General features: G+C 42.7%; 2 protein-coding genes across 6 annotated transcripts; one reads left to right on the plus strand and one right to left on the minus strand.

Moving 5' to 3' along the window:
- Positions 1-1,093: 1,093 nt before the first annotated feature.
- On the plus strand, positions 1,094-10,370 carry slc2a12 (solute carrier family 2 member 12). Its single transcript, XM_062411053.1, has 6 exons — positions 1,094-1,233; positions 3,191-3,308; positions 5,768-7,063; positions 7,760-7,882; positions 8,762-8,894; positions 8,987-10,370. The coding sequence occupies exons 2-6, from the start codon at positions 3,215-3,217 to the stop codon at positions 9,078-9,080; spliced, it is 1,740 nt and encodes a 579-aa protein (XP_062267037.1). The 5' UTR covers positions 1,094-1,233; positions 3,191-3,214; the 3' UTR covers positions 9,081-10,370.
- A 15-nt stretch (positions 10,371-10,385) lies between these two features.
- Positions 10,386-16,651, minus strand: tbpl1 (TBP-like 1). Of its 5 annotated transcripts, none has more exons than XM_062411056.1 (8): positions 16,561-16,651; positions 15,838-15,971; positions 14,868-15,116; positions 14,632-14,714; positions 14,068-14,131; positions 13,253-13,356; positions 12,265-12,359; positions 10,386-11,959 (listed from the first exon to the last, which is right to left on the minus strand). In XM_062411056.1, the coding sequence occupies exons 3-8, from the start codon at positions 15,000-15,002 to the stop codon at positions 11,877-11,879; spliced, it is 564 nt and encodes a 187-aa protein (XP_062267040.1). In that variant the 5' UTR covers positions 15,003-15,116; positions 15,838-15,971; positions 16,561-16,651; the 3' UTR covers positions 10,386-11,876. The 5 variants fall into 5 exon arrangements, with proteins under 5 accessions (XP_062267040.1, XP_062267039.1, XP_062267038.1 ...); XM_062411055.1 differs by having other exon boundaries at positions 16,532-16,622; XM_062411054.1 differs by having other exon boundaries at positions 16,491-16,567.
- Between the last annotated feature and the right edge of the window lie 3,858 nt (positions 16,652-20,509).

The following is a 20,509-nucleotide window of genomic DNA, read 5'->3' on the forward strand; positions in this document are numbered from 1 at the left end:
GTCCACTATTTTCACTGTGGAATAGATAAGTTCAGGATACCTCAAAGAACTGTAAAAACACTTTGCTCAATAAGTTCAGAGAGAGACTGATATGCCTGTGTTCAGGAGCTCTCTGACTACCTACATACTGAAGATCATTAAATCAAGTTTTAAGATAAAGAAAGCTGGCACATTAAAAGACTGTCTAAAAGTGGAATAAACCTGAATTGTGTCTCTCATGCTGCTCAAGTGAATATTTATTTTCATCACAACGGAAACAAGGCAGCTTGAAAGCGTGGGTCGTCTATTGCAAAACTGTTTAAAAAAGTGGTGATTAGGCATCAAACCAGAGCATTAATAACAGCAGACAAGATAAGTGGTGACTTTCCAAAGAGCGATTTGTCTTGGTGAAGACTTGCTGACTTGGGAAAGTTACTGAGTCAATGCGTAACACACACACACACACACACACGCACACACACACACACACACACACACACACACACACACACACACACACACACACACACACACACACACACACACACACACACACACACGCCTTTGGTAAACCTGAAGCTCAAATGACAGTGGTTCAAAATAGGTCCAACACTCTGGATCCTGTAGGTCGAGACAGAACATCTGAAAAGACGCGTGGACGTGTGGAGCACAGACATCGCTGCAGCTCCACAGGCGCTGTTCGGTCCCGTGCGCAGCGGCGGGGGTGGGGTGCGACAGCTCGGGCCTGCATGTTTCCCAGGAACCAGCGGGGTCAGCTGAGCCGGCGGGGGGGGGGCTCCTCCATTTGTTTTCACAGGCAGAAGTAGTGACACGGCGCTATTGACACAGGTGTGTGTGTGCCAATGCCGGTTGACTTCAGTGTGTTGGTGTCACTGCAGCAGCACGCTAAATGTTGACGTGTGTTCATTATAAACTATTAATGGAGCCTAATGAAGACATCGGAACTCGCAGGAGTTCATTACTTCTTTATAAATGCCTTTCCCCGCAGGTAATACAAGACAGGCAGGTCTGGACCAATGGAATTCCGTGTGGGACAAGTGAAAGCCAAGGCGCGTTTCCTATTGGTGGTGTGAGCAGAGGTAGGCGGGGCCTAGGCGTGCGGTCTACCAAAACAAGCTGGATGTCTGCACCGAGACAAGCGTCACCAGAGTCCGGGAGCAGAGCAGGAGTTCGACCGAATGGAGCCACCAACCCCGGCCTGAGCCTCCAGCAGAAACAAGGCAGGGCTGTCAGGTAGGAACCGAGTCTCTCCTGCTTCCTATTTCCACGGTGATCCGGACTTTTAATGCAGCGACACACGCGTCCTTTTCACGCTAAGTAGTGAACAAGCCCAAACCTGAAAGTCAGTATTTGTGGCCTTTGCTTTTAAAGTCGATGTGTTTGTGTTTTGTCTCCTTCGGTTCAGGGGGTCTGTGGTTTCTGGCCTCCAGGAAATCACCCTGCAACTCGTTTTAAGTTGAGCAGGGGACTTTAAAACATCTGAAAAAGTAGTTCCTCCACTCTGTAGTGGCGAATTCATGATATGCCACTACAGGTGCAGGACAATGGGTAGACTGTTGGGGTTCACCCTCCAGAACACATGCAACAACCTAGACTGACTCTCAGGAGAGGGAACCCCAGGGCCACAGAGGCAAAACCATTACATGCAATCAAGCCTCGCAGAAAGAACACAGATTAGGAAATTATAATCAACAATGTGGAAGAAAGACGGGTTGATTTAAAAAAAAGAAAGAAGATCTAAAATCACATTTGAATTCACACGATCCGGATTTTTGTTTGCACCAGATTGCACACACTCATACTTTTCAGTCCCCCCCCCCAAACACGCCTGATTGTTTTTTTAAATCAAGATCCCTCGATTATTCGGTTTAATCAACAAATATGTTGAAAACTATTTCTTGAAGCCAACCCCTGATCTGGATCCGCAACAGAATGTAATGGCTTCTTCACCGACCCAAACCAGTCCCTCCTACCAAGTTTGTGGGCATTCGTCCGGTAGTTTTTGCGTAATCCTCCTAACCAAAAGAAAAACAAGCAAACAAATAAACCTGTTTTTTATTTGGATCCGCACACCAAATTACACCCACTCATAGATATAGAAATGTTCCGGATTTCCAAGAAAAGTGCATGATTTATAATCATTTTGGGAAATTGGTTAAAATGTTCCAGACCAACAAGCGAACGATCAGGGGCAGTGGAGGCAATACGCCAAACAGGAAAGTATTTCTAAATTCACTCGACGTCTCAGTGTCACAGAACGAGCTGCAAGTAGTGTCCTTTGTGAGATGGTATTTATGACACTGCTTTCATTTGGAGTCTTGTCTGCAGTCCAGGTCCAGGGCCGCCAAAAGGCCTCAGTCGGTTTTATGGGGCACCTTTCATCAATGCTAACCAAAGTTTTTTTTGTTGCCAGATTTACAACAATATTTGTAAATACATTTTTATGTTAAATCTAAATCCTTTCATTGGTTCTACTGCTGATCTCTTACGGGTTATGGAGACAATCCCAGCTGACAGTGGGTGAGAGGTGTGGGTAGGACTCACGTTAGCTCTTCTGTTAAGGGAGTGTGGTATCTTTTAGAATCGTTTTAAAGATGTCGGGACATGTACTTTCTTGATGACGGGGAACACAACCCGGTTTGATCACATTTCAGGACGTGTGCAGCAAGTAGCTGTTTCCTGTGGCGTGTAATGTTAAAAACAACAACCCGGTAAAGATGAAGCCTGGACTGCCAAGAGGTTCGAACTATTAGTTGTCTTTCACCTGTTTTCCTGCAAAAACTGACACTTGGAACAGCACACCCCTCACCCCAGGACGTGCTTGTACTCTGAGGTACTAACCAAGCACGTGGCACAAGGTCCACCTTGTTCTATAGGGATCCTTCTGTTTATTTAATAATCTTATTGAGTGCTGTCCAATGAGAGATGGCATCAAATGTGTGGTCAGATTTGAATCTAGTCAACAGGAAAATGCTTTTGAATGTTACATTTGTCCATTTGGGACTATTTTTAGGCAAACATTTTGTGCGTGATTTAAAATAATATTAAGATAAGATGTTGACTTCCACTTTAGGCATCCCCGAAAAACTGGAAAATGTCCTCCTTCGAGAATGATGCTGAATCCAGCTCGGGCCTCATATGACAAAATGTTTGTTTCTCAGTGCAGTGTTTCTGTGTGTGTCTGTTGCAGGCCTACTGTTAGTGGTTGGTGACAATGGACCTCGACACCGAGCCCAGGAACATTACCTCTTACCTCCCAGGCAGCTCCACCTCTGAGACCCAGAAGCTGGCTCCACCCAGAGGCCCAGGTACACACGTACATTTCGTACTGACAGAAAATAACTTCATGCTTTTTCAGAGGTGAATACATAGAACTGTATTCTCAATGTAATGGTTATATCATTTGGATTCAACGGGCACCCCCACACAAGCTTTTGTATCCCTTGGCTTCCACCACTGAGCTTCCGTAAACTAGTGGGTCTTCTATAAACCTGATCAACCTGAAGATAAGTTTGTCAAACGCTAATCTTCAGTCTGTTCCAGCAATCTCCTTAACTTGAGTTATCTCAGTAAGTTACTGAGTACACCACCCCCCCCTCTGGAACTTGGACTGCATGTACTGCATAACGAGTGTTAGTCAGCAAAGTTTATTCAGATATAACTCTGTAAACTTTTCTCCTGACACTTGGATAAGGTGTTTGAATAAGAGATCAATCCACTGAAACAGAAAAAACTGAAGTCTCTCGAGCCCTGATTAATGATCCAACCAAAAGCTGTTAATGTTTTTATGGTCGTGTGTTGGTCACTCTGACCTGGGTGGCACAAAGCCAAAAATGTGACATTGACTCCTGACCGAGTATCAAGTCATCTGTGTAAAATCATGACTTACTTTGAACCCGTCTTGGAGAAGTGTTTTTTCCGGATGGTTAGTTTTACTGACAGAGGGCACTTTTCTCTCCCACAGTCCATAGACGTGCAGCTCAGGTCTATTGGAGACTCTAAATTGCCCGTAGGTGTGAATGTGAGCCCGAAAACACCGGAACACTGTTCACACCTGGAGATATTATTGGTCCAGAGAATTGATCACAAGCAGACAGCTCAGAAATGGCCAGTTGGTAAATCAATATATATATTTTTACACGCGTCCTTTTCTATTTTGGCCATATGTATTATATTTACATTGACCACCACATCAGGCCTTTCTTATGTTATCTCAACCAAATGTGTACAATCTTGTTTCGTTACGAAGCAACGTGGCTGATTCACTCAATTTATTTTTGGCTCCGCTCTCTTTCTCCCTCTATTTTATGTTTCACAGGTTTATACAGTTCTGTTTGTGTCAGGATGTCAAGGGTCACCGACATTATATCAACACAGACCACATAATGATTTATTGGGTCATGTCCTGTTGAAAATCACAATTGATTCATCAAACTTCTCCTTGATCCATTCTCTCCCTTTCTCCTTTTCACATCGACACACACACACACACAGACACACACATTCTGACATATCTGTATTGTCAGATTGGCTAAAAACAACATAATGTTGCTTTTAGGTCATATAACCTCTCCCTGTGTTTTCCAGTGTCTTGCCCTGGTAGTAACTTGTACTAATTTAAATTTGTGCAAAACCCCTTTTCACTAAAGTGAACGCGGAGTGTAAGGATGATAAATGCTAATGAGAAATACACATTATGCTTGGCACTGTGTAAAGCCAGTGGTTGTACAATGTGGGATCTAACCCAGATTTGGAATTTGTGTGTGGGGACTCACTGTTAGTCAGTTAATGTGCTTTCGCATTTGAGAGAAATGCATAAGTAGTGCACAACAGAGTTTATGCAACCAGCTCACCCTGACCCACGCCAGTCTGAGTACACTAGAGACTGCTGTGTATGTAAATCCCAGGAGATCAGTAGTTTCACAAATACTAAGTCACATTCCCCTGTGTGTGTGTGTGGCGACATAATAATTCAATTCGAACAAAAAGGAAAAGGAGTTCCTATCTTGGTTACAAGATAGGAAAATCAGGGTGTTATCTCACCCTGATTATCAGCTGCTTTAAAAAGCGACTTGCTGTAAACAAACCCACAGTACGTGTTTGACCAGAAGGAACAATTAATCATCTTGTTGACCCCATTCCAGAGAGGTCGTAGGGTAGAGGCAGCCGTACGTCAGCATACACGTTAACATGATTGATCTGGAAAGTAACAGGTGTTATTGTTAGACGAAATATTAGATTTAAAAGTTTACCTCTAATTACGAAACCTGCGGTTAAATTTAAGGCGCCAAAGCAAAACGTGTCTTTGTCTACGGTGCCTCTAGTAGAAATACAGAACCTTCATGTATTGATAAAAGGGAGTAAAGAGAACAGATATTAAATCTGAAAAATATAAATGGTATTGATGCTTAATTTGCCCAATAAAGATCAAATATTAGGTTTATTATATATAACTCAAAATAAAAAAGAAACTCGTATACAACCAAAATATATTGAGCTTTACAATAATAAAGAAAATTGTCATAATTTTTTTTTAATTTATTGAACATAAATGCACATTTTCTTCATTGTTTGTTCTGTCAAATAGAAATGTCCCTTCAAGCAAACACAAATGTACATTCTGATATGACACAACAAAAGGTGACATAGTTGTGTTAAACCTCCCAACTTGTTCTTGGGGGGGACCAGACTGTTCTTTGGCCGGGGTTATACAGGGTGATATCTGTAATTGTGTCCTCTGACCCTGTGTCTCTGTCCCTGTCTCCAGGCTGCAGCTGGCTGGTGGTGGTAGCAGCTGGAGCCGCTTCTTTGAGCGGCCTGATGCTGGGTTATGAAATGGGCCTGACCTCCGGGGTCCTGCTGCAGCTGCGCGGACTCCTCTCCCTCTCCTGCCGGGAACAGGAACTGCTGGTCAGCTCCCACCTGCTCGGCGCTCTCCTCATCTGCCTGGCCGGAGGTCCTGTGCTCGATCGCTACGGCCGCCGCTGCTCCCTGCTGCTGAGCGCCGCCCTGGTGGTCGCGGGGACCATCGTGGTCATCGCCGTGCCCTCGCTCGTCGCTATCACACTGGGCCGGGTGATCGTCGGCATGGGGACGGCGCTGTCGGGCACGGCGGCGTGTCTGTACATCGCGGAGATCTCTCCGAGTGAGAGGAGGGGTCTGCTGGTGACACTGTTTGAGCTGATGCTGGTTGTGGGCGTCATGCTGGGATTCAGCTGCTGCTACGCCTTCGCCACTCTGCCTCATGGCTGGGCGTATACGTTTGGACTAGTGATCCCCCCCGCCCTGCTGCAAATAGGTGCCCTCCTCTTCCTCCCGTGCAGTCCGCGCTTCCTGCTCACTCAGGGCAAAGTGGAGCAGGCCAGGGCGGTGCTGGTCCGAATGAGGGGCGGGCTCAAGGAGCATATAGAGACGGAGCTCACAGACATCCAGGCTGGACTAAAAGCCGAGTCAGAACACTGTTTCTGGGAGTTGTTCAGTTCCAAATCCAACCTACGTTCCCGGCTGCTAATGGGTGTAGCTTTAGTTTTCCTCCAGCAGGTCACGGGTCAGCCCAACATCCTCTCCTACGCCTCCCCACTCCTCCGCAGCGTGGGCTTCAACAGTGACGCTGCAGCCACCCTGGCCTCCACAGGGTTCGGAGTGGTCAAAGTAGTGGCCACCATCCCCGCTGTGCTGCTGGTCGACCGGTTGGGACCCAAGAGCTTTTTGTGCGCGGGTGCCATTGCGATGGGAATTTCGCTGGCCGTGCTCGGCACACTGACGCTGCAAAGCCACACCCACCTCACCAGTCTGTGTAAAAGCCACCCGACACCAAACCTCACACACACCCCGTGGGATTTAAACGGAACCTCGACAGACTTGGACGACCTTGAGGTTTTCTCCACTAGGCTCCCCGGCCAGTGGAGCGGCGAGGAGGCGCAGAGGACTAACAGAGAGGAGGATGGGATTGGGGAGCTGAGAGGAGGGAGGACCGATGTAGAAGTGTCACACTGGCTGAAGTGGGCATCACTGATCAGTTTGCTGGTGTATGTGGCAGCTTTCTCCATTAGCCTCGGGCCAAGTAAGAACCCATTTGGTTTACTTTCACTGCAATCAGTGCACACACAGATATCAAACTGGGAATTGGTAACAAACAACACATTCAAGTTAGACACCCTCAGGCCTTGTGTGTGTCCGAAATAAGGTTTACATGAGTAGCTCTTACACTGCAGGGGCTATGAAAGCTGCTTTCTAAATACATTTGCGTTGCGCCTGGTAACTTGGCAAACTTGTATTACCAGTTGTTAACCTGTAGAGAAGTGGTAAGGAAGGAAAGAAAGTAGTTGAAGCTGAACACACACCCTGATACTACTGCTTATATAAGTAATGCTTGTCCTGATGTACAATGTTAAGGTCACTCCCCACCCCTCCATAACAGCAGTTTTTGCTTAATCCTGCTAATACATATACAAACGAGGTGAAAACATAACCTCCATGGCGAAGGGAATAATAATAATAACAATGCTGATAATGTAGAAGTCCAGCCATGATCCACATACATCTATTTACCTGTTAACATTCGTCTGCTAAATTTGCACAAACGTGTGTTGTTAAGTACAAAGCACAACAGTGGCTGTCACACAATAATAACAATGCTCCAGGTCCCCAGAGAATCCAGTGTGAACCCCGACTTTACAGCATCAAACCGTCCCTATGACTCCTCACACAAAGCAAAGCACACATGGTGGTGTAATGGTTCATGTCATTTCTTTTCCAGTGGTGTATGTGGTTCTCAGCGAGATCTTTCCGATGGGACTCCGAGGCAGGGCAGTGTCCGTGGTGTCCGCAGTGAACTGGGCCACCAACCTGCTCATCTCCATGACCTTCCTCACCTTCACTGGTACGTGGGTTGTTATGCCTCAGCGCCCCTGCCTCTCAAGATTACCTTTTAGGGGATTTCTTCAAATTCGGTTAAATTTTTTTTACTTTGGCTTAAAGATGAACCTATTAGATGTTGGTGGTTCAAGGTATAGGTCACAATGACCTCACAAGCACGTTGTTTTTTCTTAGAGACGGTTATATATTTGACACTCCTTCTAGGAATCCTTTCACATTTGGGACAAACATTCACTTGGTAGCAATGAATAACTATTATGATTTTGGTAGCAAAAGGTCAATGTCACGGTGGCCTCACAGAGTGTCTGTGTTAGGGAATGTCATTCAATCTGCTGCAGTTCACTTGGATTCAATGATTAATTTAGTCTATTATTGGATGGTTGAAGCTCGAAGGACACAAATATGTTTTTGGCCTCTTGAATGTAAATTACTTGCCTCACTTGGACTCAGATTCCAGATAATCTGTGACAGTGACCTTATATGAATCTGGTACAAACGTATGTAGAAATATGTACATGGAAACTCGCACTGGTTGAAGAGGCATACATAAATAGTTGAAGACCCTAATCACATGTATGACAACTGCCAGGAAACTGCTCTGTTGTCAGGGATGAACCTCCTGGAAATGTTTCTGCTCCTGGTTGACTGTGCATCTGACACTGAGTCATAACACTGTGGGATTTGTGGTTGTAAAAAGTTTGTCACTATTGAAACATGGGATATTTGACAGTTTTTCTGCTTGTGCAGCACCATGCGTGTGACGTTTACCAGTCATATTTGTCTTCTTTCTCTGACTTGTGTGTCACAGATAAAGTAGGTTAAAGCAAGCAAAACACTTTTTCACATATGAGATTATAAGCAAAATTTGTTTCTGTTTTTCCAGAAAAGATCGGTGTTCCCAATGTGATGTTCCTCTACTCCGCCATGAGCTTTGTTCTCCTGGTGTTTGTCATCCTCTGCGTACCTGAAACCAAAGGTCGCACTCTGGAGGAGATATCTAAGGATCTGGCCAAGAAGTGAGCATCAGCTTTCACGTGACCTCGTTGTCGTTTTTATCTGGTGAACTAAGTTTATCTTATCTCTCTCTCCTCTCCCTCTGCCGTGTCAGGAAGCCATTCCAGGTGAACCTCTTTGGGCAGGTCCAGCCTAAGGAGAGTCTGATCAGCGGCACCACGACGCCAGAGGTGCCATCGAACAACTGAGACCTTTTACCGACTGTGGACCTCAGTCGAGCTGAAGCTTCGAGGAAAACCAACATTTAAGTAGAGCTGTTCACACATGCACTGAACTCCGGACATTTTCCAGATGTGGTGTACGAGTCTGTTGCTCCGGATATTTACGAAAATATTCTGTTAAATGTCTGGAAAGTGTCAGAGATCCCACGTGAGAATACAGCAGGAAACTGTCCGGACAATCTGCAAGAGATGCAAACCTGGAAGAATCCAAATATCTCAGGATGAAAAAGAAGTGCCATACATGTAGAAGACGCCAGTGTCAACTTGGAAAGAAAAGATTTTAGAGCTTTTAGACAATAAAACTGAAGCAGGTGTAGATGTGTTGTAAATAAAAAAAAATGTGATTTTCTCTATTCGAATTTCTACATCACATCCCGCCTCCTGCACGTTCTACCTAGACGCCAGCCCTCACCTGGTTGTTCTGGACAGTTTCCTGTTGACCTGACACAAGACTAAATCCTTCTACATTCTTCCTATGTAGAGAATGTCAAGACCCAATTTTCTGGACATTTTCCAAACTTCAAGTCTGAAAACAGCTGTAAGGGCTCGCTCATATACAGGCAGTAGCGTCAGATAAGGAACATTAATGATTGTGTAAATTACACAAACAGTACAGTAGTTCAAATAATGGAAAAGTAGTTCAGGGTTCACACTTGCTTGTTAATAATCAAGAGACATTTGCACATGGGATTTTATGAAATAATTACAAAATTGCCAGATGCATTATTTTAATAATAAAAAGTAAGATAAAGGGATTGAATGTGAGATTATATAAAAAAAAAATATTCTATTCTCTATTCCATTTGAATGTACTTGAATGCTGAAAGGGATTTTCCACCTTAGGCTCAAACCAGTCACCACGTATGTACCAGGATGTTTTGTGAACTGAAATGTCAGTAGTGTGCCTGTGTGTGAGAAGTGCATTTTAGTCTCAGGAAGAGCTATGTGTCTCATTTACATTTCAACACAACAGGCTCCACTGGTTTACTGTTGAATCCTCACAAACTAGAAAATGTACTGAATCCATCAGGGTAAATAATTTATTCTGTTGTGTTGTGGTACGAGTTTTTTTTTTACTTTTGTCATTGATGCCAAAATGAAAACTAGTAAATCACCAAGTCTTGCAGCGAGAAAAGAATAATGCACATTTTAATCTGTACTTCTGAATGTAGAGATGTATTTAAGTCTGTCACATTGAAAAAAACATTAAAGGGTATTCTGGTGAATACAACCTCTAATAAGGAAATAACAATTAAATGACTTCGGGGAGAGTTTTTTTTTTTATTAACCTTTATTAATTTATACAAAATACAAAACTCTGAACAAGTGTCACAAATCCTCGGTCGACACTGGTTCAAAAAAGACACCATCCCACATATTTCAAACAACATGTCGAAGATATTTCACAACATCTCTCTCATCACTCGCATTATTATATATATACACGCATGTTACCTCGATGGATGTCAGCACAAGGGTCGGCAGCCATGTTACAACAAAGACTGTAGTTTCCACTGAGAAGTATTTCGTTTCACTGTCATTTAGAAGGAGGATATACTATGGAAGGTTTGGCATCAGCATGATATCAACACACCCTCTTTAAAACACTGTTAGTAATCAGACACAATGTTGCAGTATTTAAACCACAGGTCAGACGGATGACATTTCTAACTGCTGTAGAGCTTTGTATTACAGACCAGAGCAGACGCCATCCCATTGAAATGCTTTTTTCACAATGACTTTCCACGTTGACCTGCGTCCTGAACAATTCGGGACAGTTTCCATAGCTTTTTTTGGAAGTTTTCTTTTCTCAGTGCCACTTCATTCCTCGGTAACCACTCTCAAGTTGTGTTCAGCGGGAGAGCAGGTCTACGGCTCCATAACAAAATATTGGAAACCCTTTAAAAGACTGTTCGCAACTGCCAACACTTAGGACATCAATCTTAGTCTGTACATTGTCCAAAGCTAATCTTAAAAGAACAGTTAAATATTAAAAAATGAGCGGGAAATGACAAGAAATTAAAAATATCGACATGTGTGTGCAATCTGATCCTACGCCACAGTTGTGAAGTAAGAACGCATTAATAGGGAATTGACGACGTAAGAAAATCTGGAAGTGTGCAACAATTAAAATCAGAGATGAAAACACATTTAGGGAAGAATTATGCAGCTTTAAAAAGGACATCCCCCCCCCCACCATCAGTCCGTGGTGATAACTGCCGTTTTCTCTTCATGCATTAACGTGCATAATACAGTGATGTCCTGTATTAGTGTTAACACCTCTTCAAATAAATTGTGGACGGGATTCTTCCTGAAAAAGCAGTAAATTGGACGTCTTGCTGTGTATAGGGTAAGAGTTGAGACTAAAGCATTTAGAAAAGTTGGTCTTTCTGTGTCCATGCAGAAGAACCCAGAGCAAGTAAAGAGCGAGAGCAAAACACTTCCACAACCCTCCAGTGCGAGTCCGCTTTTGAGGAGCAGTCTCTGGATTGGAAGACGTTTGCATGTCGACTGTTAAAAAGCACAAAAGCCACAGAATCCACAACAACACTGACATTTTTGTGAGAGTTTAAGATTTCATGTGGGGCTGCTGAGGTTCCAGGTAATTCAATATGACCCGTCAGTTATGTTTAAGACATTTGTGGATGGGCTGTTGCCGTGTAGTCATAAAAATCAAGGAAAAAATTGCCACCGATAAGGTGCTTCCTCGGTCTTGTCATCTCTTTCACTTACGTCTCCCGTCTTGTTGGGCATGCAATTCCTTTATTTGCGGAGGGGCTTCTTACACTCAAACAGTAGTGGGTAGACTTCCTCCACAGCCGTAGCCACATTCTGCACATTTGGTCCTGGGGTGGGGGGTGGGGGGTGGGGGTAGGGTGTGTATAAGAACAGGTTTTGAGCACCATTAAAAAGCAGAAAAGTCACATAAAGAAAAAAGAGCCACAGAGGTCATCCCAGGAGAGGAAGAAACATCAACAACAGAACTGCCTTGGGTTACGTTATGACTTGTAAACTATTTCACTCTAGGGCAAAATTCCACGAGGGATTAAGTTGTTTACAAAGTGCTGTTCGGGGCGTAGCAGACTGTAAAGGCTACAACTACGTGACATCAATCCTTTAAGCCAGTGTGCCCTCCAGCTGTGTGTCATACCTGTAACTGTGATGCTGCCAGTGGAGAACACTTGAATAGTAGCCTTGATATGTTTGATCCTGTATGTGGCAGCTGGATGGAGCTCTGGTTCGTAACTAACGCAAAAAAACACACACACAAACATGGATGAGTACAGCAAAGACATCAAAAACTCTGGTTACAACATGTCACATGTCAGTATTCAATCAGTTGTCGTATAAACAAGTGAATATGGTTTTTTTCTACACTAGTGTGTCGATCAGGGCGTTCCACAACAACATGGATTCGCCATCCAGTGGAGAGAGAGAGCAGGTAACTAGTCCTGCTGAGCTGCTCGCCCTCAACCTGAACCATCTTTCCATTCACTACACTCAAAGCAGGAGGAAATTAACGTGTAACTTTTATAAATGATGGTACAGTAGGAAGTTCTATTACATTGCAATTCATTTCTAAAATGTGATTGATGTATCAGACATTAGTTTGCTCAAAAGAGATTTTATGATGTAAAATTAAAGTGTAAGGCTGAGGTACAGCGATATTTCCCACATATGACAGAGACCTGTTCCTCCTACAACACTCCCTGTTCTACTGTGAGTTTCCAACGCGCCTCTGACACGGCTCTGCTGTGAAAAGCAGAGAGTAAATAAAGATAACTGGACTTTAACCAGTCGTCAGCTGTTTGGCTGGCATCTGGCTTCCTGCTCTCACCACTAGAGGTCAACCTATACAAGCCAATATGGAAGCACTAGTAGACCTGTGCCTGAGGGTGTCTGAAATTAATAACAAAGAACGTTAATTATGAAAGTGAGCGGTTGTTTGACTTTATTGAATTATAATTCATGACGCACAGGAGATTCTGGACTTATATCGCAGTGCATTAAATTACATTTTAAGATTTCTTAGCACTTAAACATCAGAATAATAAGAATAAAAATGTTGATGAAGATAAAAGTCAGTACTTTGATTTCTATCATATAAGGGTGGTGGTGATGTGAAGGGACTGTAGTACCTGGCAATGGGGCGGTTGTTCGTCGTGAAGTCTATGAGCTGGACTGAAAAGGGCATGGAGCAAACTGCCAGCACGTTCACGACTTTGAAGGCCGAAAACCTCACCTGAACACACAAAACACACACTGTGACACTTACTATGGATACACACTTTACTGCATTAAAAATGAAAAAAGGATCTTTTCTATCATTTTTCAAGATTTAATGATGCTTAGATTTCTTAAGATTAGCCTGAAGAAGTGAATTACTGAATAAAGCTTCAACTAAAGCAAATGCAAATCTCAGAGAGCAGCCGTTTGCATTGTAGAGCAAGCTGCAGGTTGCCTTGGTCACAAGCTTGTTTTTTTTAACAGCGAGTCATGAGACTTGTCTGGATTTAAGCAAATGAGAGTTTAAACAAAACAAAGAGCTTTACAGAGTTCAATGAAGCTAAAATGGGATCTTGAAAGCTGATCTCGAAAAACCGAATGTATGTTAAATTGACAATGAGACATAGTTGATCACAGGGCCTATGATTTAAATAAATATTTAGAAATCAATGTACTGTACATCATTAATAACAGATTGTGGTATTTGGGGTTTACATTTTTGTGATTTGTAATAAACAATTATAAATATTTTCACAATTATTCTGATTGTTGCCATTTCACTCTTGCACTGCAATACTTCAAGAGTGATTTTAATAAACTCTGTATCAACTTTGATAAGTTAAAATAATTGTCTAGTAAGGATTGTATTTATGATTCTGCACATATAAAAACGTTATTTCAGAACTATTTTAATGCAGTTAACAAAGAGCGATGTGATCATCCTCACCTTGAAGCCTAGTTTCTGGATACAGCGCGCTAACCTGCGAGCACCACGTTTCGCATCGTCCTCACTGACCGAAAGAGGAGAGCAGGAGTGAGAATCAACATCCAGAATTGTAAACATAATGTATATAGTTAAACAAGCAAGAAATGAAACAAACAAACAGCAAGTTGCAACATTAAGATTAATTTTATGTTCAGCACATTGGCAAACAAAACCATCACTGTGCTAATATGGAGTGGCGGATTTACAGCAGATGTAATCACTGGCTCTATAAATAAGCACTGCATCTATGTTAAGACAATTGATAGTGTCATTGAATTATTGGCAGTTGATTAGGGATTCTCTGAGTCAGTTCAGTCAACATTAAACGGTAAATAGATTGTATTTATTAAGTACTTTTCCAGTCTCATCACTAACTCAATGTGCGCGATTTCTCTACCTTCTGTTCCAATACCGCCGTTAACTGCACCAACAATACAAGTCAAGAGAACCATGGCCAACACTTCTCAGGTCAGAGAGAAATGGCAAACCTCTGGCAACTATTGCATTTTGTGTGGTAGGTGTTACCTTGTTGCTCCAGTGCAGATGCATTTCCCTGAAGACCAAATCGAGGCTGTTATCTTGGGCTTACGAAGCTTCATCAGGACTTTCTGAAAACAGTAAGACATGGTCCATTTTTTGATTCTTAAGCTGAGCAAAAGAGATTTGGTAATACAGTGCAGTTGTAAACATTTAAATATATTACATTTCTCTCGTTTTTTTTACAGGAACAATCTCTCCACTGCAGCATTTTGCTTCCTTACCCCACATTCTGGCTTATAGATGACATTGACTCCCTCTAAGGCAATGGTGCGTAAGTTGAGGTGACACCTGGTCCTGAATGTTGCCACCACATTAGTGATAATGATATCAAGTGCGTCATCATTGCCGGAATCCATGTGGAAGTTGTGTGGTGCAGCCAAGATACCACAGGGGCTTTCTCCTCACGCATCCATCAGCAACACCACCATAACCACCATTTCATGGACGGTCGGACAGGGAGTCAAGACTGGCTGTAAAAAGGAAAGGGCCCATGCTTGATTAGAATTTTTGGAATTTAATAGAATCAACTTGACAGCCTGAGACAAACTTTTTTTTGATCAGTCAGTATTTTTAAACACTCACTGTGAATACATAAGCGATTAAGTTAGTAATAGGTATAGTTTATTAACTATAGCACCAGAGTCACAACGTGCTCCACATGAATTAAATAGGCGGCTGTGGCTGAGGGACAGAGTGTTCGTCCAACCAGAAGGTCGGTGGGTTGATCGATAAATACATTTTATTTAATGTAAATAACACCAGAATTAATTAATGCACAATAAACACATGCAATAAAAGTCGGTTTACAACATGCAACAGGCCACAACTTTGAAAGCATTATAACCTTGTTTTATTGGGTACTTGGGACAACCAGTAAGCCCTGGTCAAAGGACCTGAGTGACATTGGATGGATGAAGCAGGGGCCTGACCATGTGGCGCTCTATGTGGGAAAACATGCAACTTAAAATGTAATGTGAATTTGATGGGAAGCCAATGTAAGGACGATCAGATGAGTGTGATAAGACCTGGGGGACGTAGACATCAGTCTATCAGCAGCCGCTCAAATGTAACCCAGTACCTATTTTAATAATATATTTATCATATAAAAAATCCTTTGATTTGTCTTTTCACTGAGAATTGCACATGCACAGCACACAGAGACATTCACTGTGTGAGAGCAGCTGTACTTACAGTAAACCTGCATCAAAGTATACAAACGCTGGGACGGGTCTTGCAGCACCAGCTGATCTGGCTCTCCACCTCTGTGGGTCTCCTTTACCGGAGGGTTCGGGAAGTGGGGCTCAAAACACGGATCACACGTGCATCTGAAAGACACATACGAGCAATTGCTTCAAACATTTCACAGGATCACCTTTTAAAAAACCCTCTCTAATGCAAGTCTTTACATTATTGGATATGTTAGCCACTCCCGGGGCTGTGCGGTACTGCTTAGCAACGCATCTGATGTGTATGTGTTTGGGGAAATGATGCTAGCTAACGTTGACCGGCGTCTGCGAGTCATTTACCACAAACTCATTTAGCACAACACAGTCAACTTCCTTGCTGTGTTTGTTTCCGATTCAGGGACAACAAGCGGCTGCGGGGGGAACAAACAATAAACAACGACACAACACTGCTTCTGTGGTGAAGACAGGCTACCCGCTAGCTAGCAACAAAGAAAAGTGCCCCAGCAATAATGAACGAAAAGTTGTTAGCTTCGCTAGCTTAGCAGGCTAGCAGTCTACCGTCACACTGAGGGCGAGCTAGTTCCGCTGTTGCCCGCTGGTCGTGCGTGTTTACCCGGGTGTGTGCGTGTGAAATTCTATCTCTGCAGGGTTCGCTACCTCTTCAGCTCATCGCAGTGAAACCAAAACAAAAAACTAACCAGTTAACGGTGAATCTTTGTGGACAAACCTCTTCCTCCTCACACAGAGCTCACAGCCGGGGAACTTCCGCTTTCAGCTTTCACAATAAAGCCGGCTGACCTGGTGAACTTCAGGCTGACGACAACTTCCGGGCACAACTTTCAAAATACAACTACGCGAACAGAATTTAAGGGACTATTTTAAAAGCGTAATGTTTTATATCAGAACACGTGCGCTGCTCAGATGGCTGCATATCAAGAGAAGAACAACAACACATACATAAGCTACAGATGGCGTCATATCATGATACATATAGAGTGTAGAAAACCCAAAACACATCAGCCAAAAGATACAGGATTTAAAATGTTTTTTGAGAGTACATCAGAGGTTTGTAAAAAATATAAATAAAGCAACATATGTCCAATGATTTCATGATAAAGTTTTATCCAGCAATGAATCCGTTACAGCTTAGAGATAGCAAAGATTAAATGCTTGTGAAGATTGCCGTCTTTTGTACTCTCGCCAAATCCCAAAAATATAAAATCTTGCAGGCCAAAACCCACATAAAAGATCAGGTCTTGTAAACGTTGTAAACGTTCAAAGTGGCTTGGTAGAACTATTTGTAAATGAATTTAAGGCAAATGTTATCAATGCAGGACTTAAACTGAGGGGGAGGTAAAGTTTCCCTTCTCTTAAGATGACACTCAATTAACTGCACTAAATCCATAAAAATATTAAATCAGGTGGACGCTCATTCATTATTTTTCAAATATAACCGTGCAGGAAATCAAAAGTAGCCATAACTTCCCAGCATTGCTCTAGGCCTGAATACTTATGGAGGCTCATCTCACCACTTGTTATGGGTTTTACTGTAAATTTGTTCTATTTGATTTGATTTTTCACTCTGTTTGGACACGTGTCATTTAAGTGAAACATTTATATTTGTTTTAACAATTATAAAAACAAATGGAAAAAAAACAAGCATAAATTCTTCAATTGACTTAATCTTATACACAAAGTGATCCAGAACATTATTGATATATGAGGAAGTTGCCTACCCAGAAGGCATTGCACGGCAACAAGTAAGGTACAGTATCCTGTGCTGCCATGTGAACAATTGGGGAAGTCAAGACTGAAGTACAATGTTAAACAGTATTTGAACAGGCTTTTAACTCAATGTTAACAATAAACTATGAGTTGTTAAAAACTAAAGTCCAAGGGAGAGTTAAAGTGTTCATTGACATTTAACCAAACCCTGTTGTCCACAAATTTGTGTTTGCCGTCGTCTCTGCCTGCCAATATTACACTTAACAGGCTTATATTAACACCATTTCTAGACAACAATGTGTGACTTCTTTCAATGTTTACGGTGTATTGACATCTACGCTATCTGGATTTGTAACATCTCCAAGGAAAACGAGCACATCTGGTCAGTAAGCGCTCCGCTGGGAATTCTGGACGGGCTTACAAAGAGAAGAGAGGAGCAAAGTTTGGAGGCGGCCGGGGAATGTTTGTGTTATCAATGAGAGAATTTGCAGCCGTTACCGTGGCTCATGAATGAATTCAGTGAATGAGCGCTGCCCTGAGGTGTCGCTGCCACGTCCTGTGAAGATTTTGACCTTTAGATGGAGTGATCACAGCTTTATGTCCGTTTGTCATGTCTTTGAGTTGATCTGATTTGTTCTGCTCTATGTGGATTTGCACAACGCTGCATATCACTGATAAGAATGACATTCAATCTTTATGAGATAAAGTTGTGTAAACTAAACACAGCTTTGGATGTGTATAAGTCTACGCACGCACGCACACACACACTTCTCTGTGCATGTAACATCAGTGACTTATTTCTTGCTTATATATATTTGCGCATTGTAAACCAGCTCTTCAGTCGAGGCCGCTGCAAACACTTCTCCCTCCTGGCCCCCGTCCAAGCAAAACAGAAAAATAGCTTCTTTATGATTCAGCCCTGTTGTTATTGTTCTTCCTCCCCTGGTTACCGAATGATCTCGTTCCTCCTCTCATTTAATCCTCCTGGGAGAAATATAGCCTTGTAATTCACATCCATCCGGCACAAGAGCCTTGTTCAGATGTCCCAAGTTGTTTACTATAAAGGTTTAGATTTGGAGCAGGTTAGAAGAGTCAGGCCGCGAAGCATTGTTGGCGTGCATGTGTGTGTGTGTGTGTGTGTTGTTGCGAGGAGACTGACGCAGGGCACAGGAGTGTGTTTACAGTTTGTTGGGCTCCACATCACTGGGGGAAGTTGCTTCCCAGGGGAACAATGCTCTTAATTTCATTAGGTCATAAGATTGCAGCGTGTAAACACACAGATGTGAGCACTTGTGGCATAATAGATTTAGATATGACTAAGAATAAATAGATACTCCATCACTGTAAGCGTTGTGGGTGTGCTTCAAAAGGAGAGTGACTTGGGGAAAAGTGAGCGATAAATCTTTCTTCTGTTTGTTTCTGGGAATATTTGTGTTTGTGTGCTTGCTTGTGTGTGAAGACAGTTTTGATCTGACTTGTGTTCATTTGGCTGTTCATTAACTTTTATATTCTACATTTTATATTCACATGTATCAAACTTGACAAATAAATAATTAATAAAACAGTTTGTTATTGGATGGAACAATAATATTTACCAGGGGGAGATTGGGGCCACATATATATATATATATATATTCTGAGGCAACCTGATTTGGATGATCTGGTCGGTTTAATGATTTTGGACAGAAAATTGACAAGGTCACGTAACTTTCTCCAAAATCTCTGTGTAACTCTCACACACCCTTTTCAGAAAGTCCCTCTCTCTGCCCTAATCTTTCCTCATTGTTTTTGCAAAACCACTGACCACCTCTTTAAAAATCTGGAAACATCCCTGTCAGCGGATGCGTCTTTTTGCCGAGATGCGCTGTCGGGGTGACCTCACCGTTGCCTGTAAACTCTGCGTATTTGTCAGGACCCAGTGTACTGTTTATGTTGGGCGTCCATCACAGGCTCTTTTCAAAAGGACTTAGAGAGCAGAGTTTAAGCTTTTGAGAGTCTTTGCGGCAGTGTTGTAAAAACTGAGGTCAGCGCTGGTTTGAAGAGCTTTTGTGGGAACTCTTCAGCAGGGATGAGGTCAGGTGGGATGAACTGACCGGGTTGGAAATTACAAAAGTAGAAGCTGAGGGACAAAAACGACAATAATAGATATAATTGAGATGAAGAACAAAAGACCATAGAGAAAATAGTGAAAACGTAAGATCACACTCTGCAGAAGTGGGTGCTATAGTCCCCTCTGGGATCAAACAGGTCTGTCTGTGGCTGCATTGTTGCAAAAATGTCAAAAATGTCCAAAATAAAGTATCTGCAAGTCCATGAAACTGAATGCATGTAGTTATGAGTAAGTGTTTCTGTACGAGACGGAGATAGATAGTGTGTGAGTTTGCCGTGCAGAGGGAATCCAGTGCTCGGGTAGTGCTGCTCCGGGGTCTCCCAGTGTAAACAGAGACGTGGGAACGGCCAAGCCTGTTTATATCAGCCCCATTCTTACTGGGACCAGTCAGCCAGGCTTCAGGGGCACGGCAGTGTGCAAACACACTCCTCCAGATACCTGGAGGTACTTGAAAGTTGTAAAGTAATGCTGCGACATGCAACTTCCCCACTAGATATCACTAAATTCTACACACTGAACCTTTAGGTCACCAAATGAAAGGTGTTTGTGTGCAATATAAAATTCTGTTTATGTACAGTCGGAATCTTGGCAGCTGATTCTCGCAGTCCAGTTTCTCACCTGAGTTTCTGAGAAGTGAAACCTTCTCTCCAGACGTGAGCCTGAACCTAGACATAGAGATGATCACTCTCATTACGTCTGATATACTGGACTAACATTAACACACCTGCACAGATGTTTTGGAGTTCCCTGCCATAGCCATGTTTAGACTGGTTTTGGAAATGATAATGCTGCCATTATTATTGTTAGCTGGTTCAGCTCCAGTCTGCAGAGAAATCACCAG

Source organism: Platichthys flesus, chromosome 18 (assembly GCF_949316205.1).
Source record: "Platichthys flesus chromosome 18, fPlaFle2.1, whole genome shotgun sequence".
Taxonomy (NCBI): Eukaryota; Metazoa; Chordata; class Actinopteri; order Pleuronectiformes; family Pleuronectidae; genus Platichthys; species Platichthys flesus.

Excerpts from the sequence above, each read along its gene's own strand:
- tbpl1 (XM_062411056.1), bottom strand. The coding sequence starts at position 15,002 with ATGGATTCCGGCAATGATGACGCACTTGATATCATTATCACTAATGTG. Across the intron at positions 14,132-14,631 it reads ATCTGCACTGGAGCAACAAG|TGAGGACGATGCGAAACGTG; the intron begins GTAACACCTACC and ends TCTTTCGGTCAG. Across the intron at positions 13,357-14,067 it reads TCCAGAAACTAGGCTTCAAG|GTGAGGTTTTCGGCCTTCAA; the intron begins GTGAGGATGATC and ends TTGTGTGTTCAG.
- slc2a12 (XM_062411053.1), top strand. The coding sequence starts at position 3,215 with ATGGACCTCGACACCGAGCCCAGGAACATTACCTCTTACCTCCCAGGC. Across the intron at positions 3,309-5,767 it reads GGCTCCACCCAGAGGCCCAG|GCTGCAGCTGGCTGGTGGTG; the intron begins GTACACACGTAC and ends CCCTGTCTCCAG. Across the intron at positions 7,883-8,761 it reads GACCTTCCTCACCTTCACTG|AAAAGATCGGTGTTCCCAAT; the intron begins GTACGTGGGTTG and ends CTGTTTTTCCAG.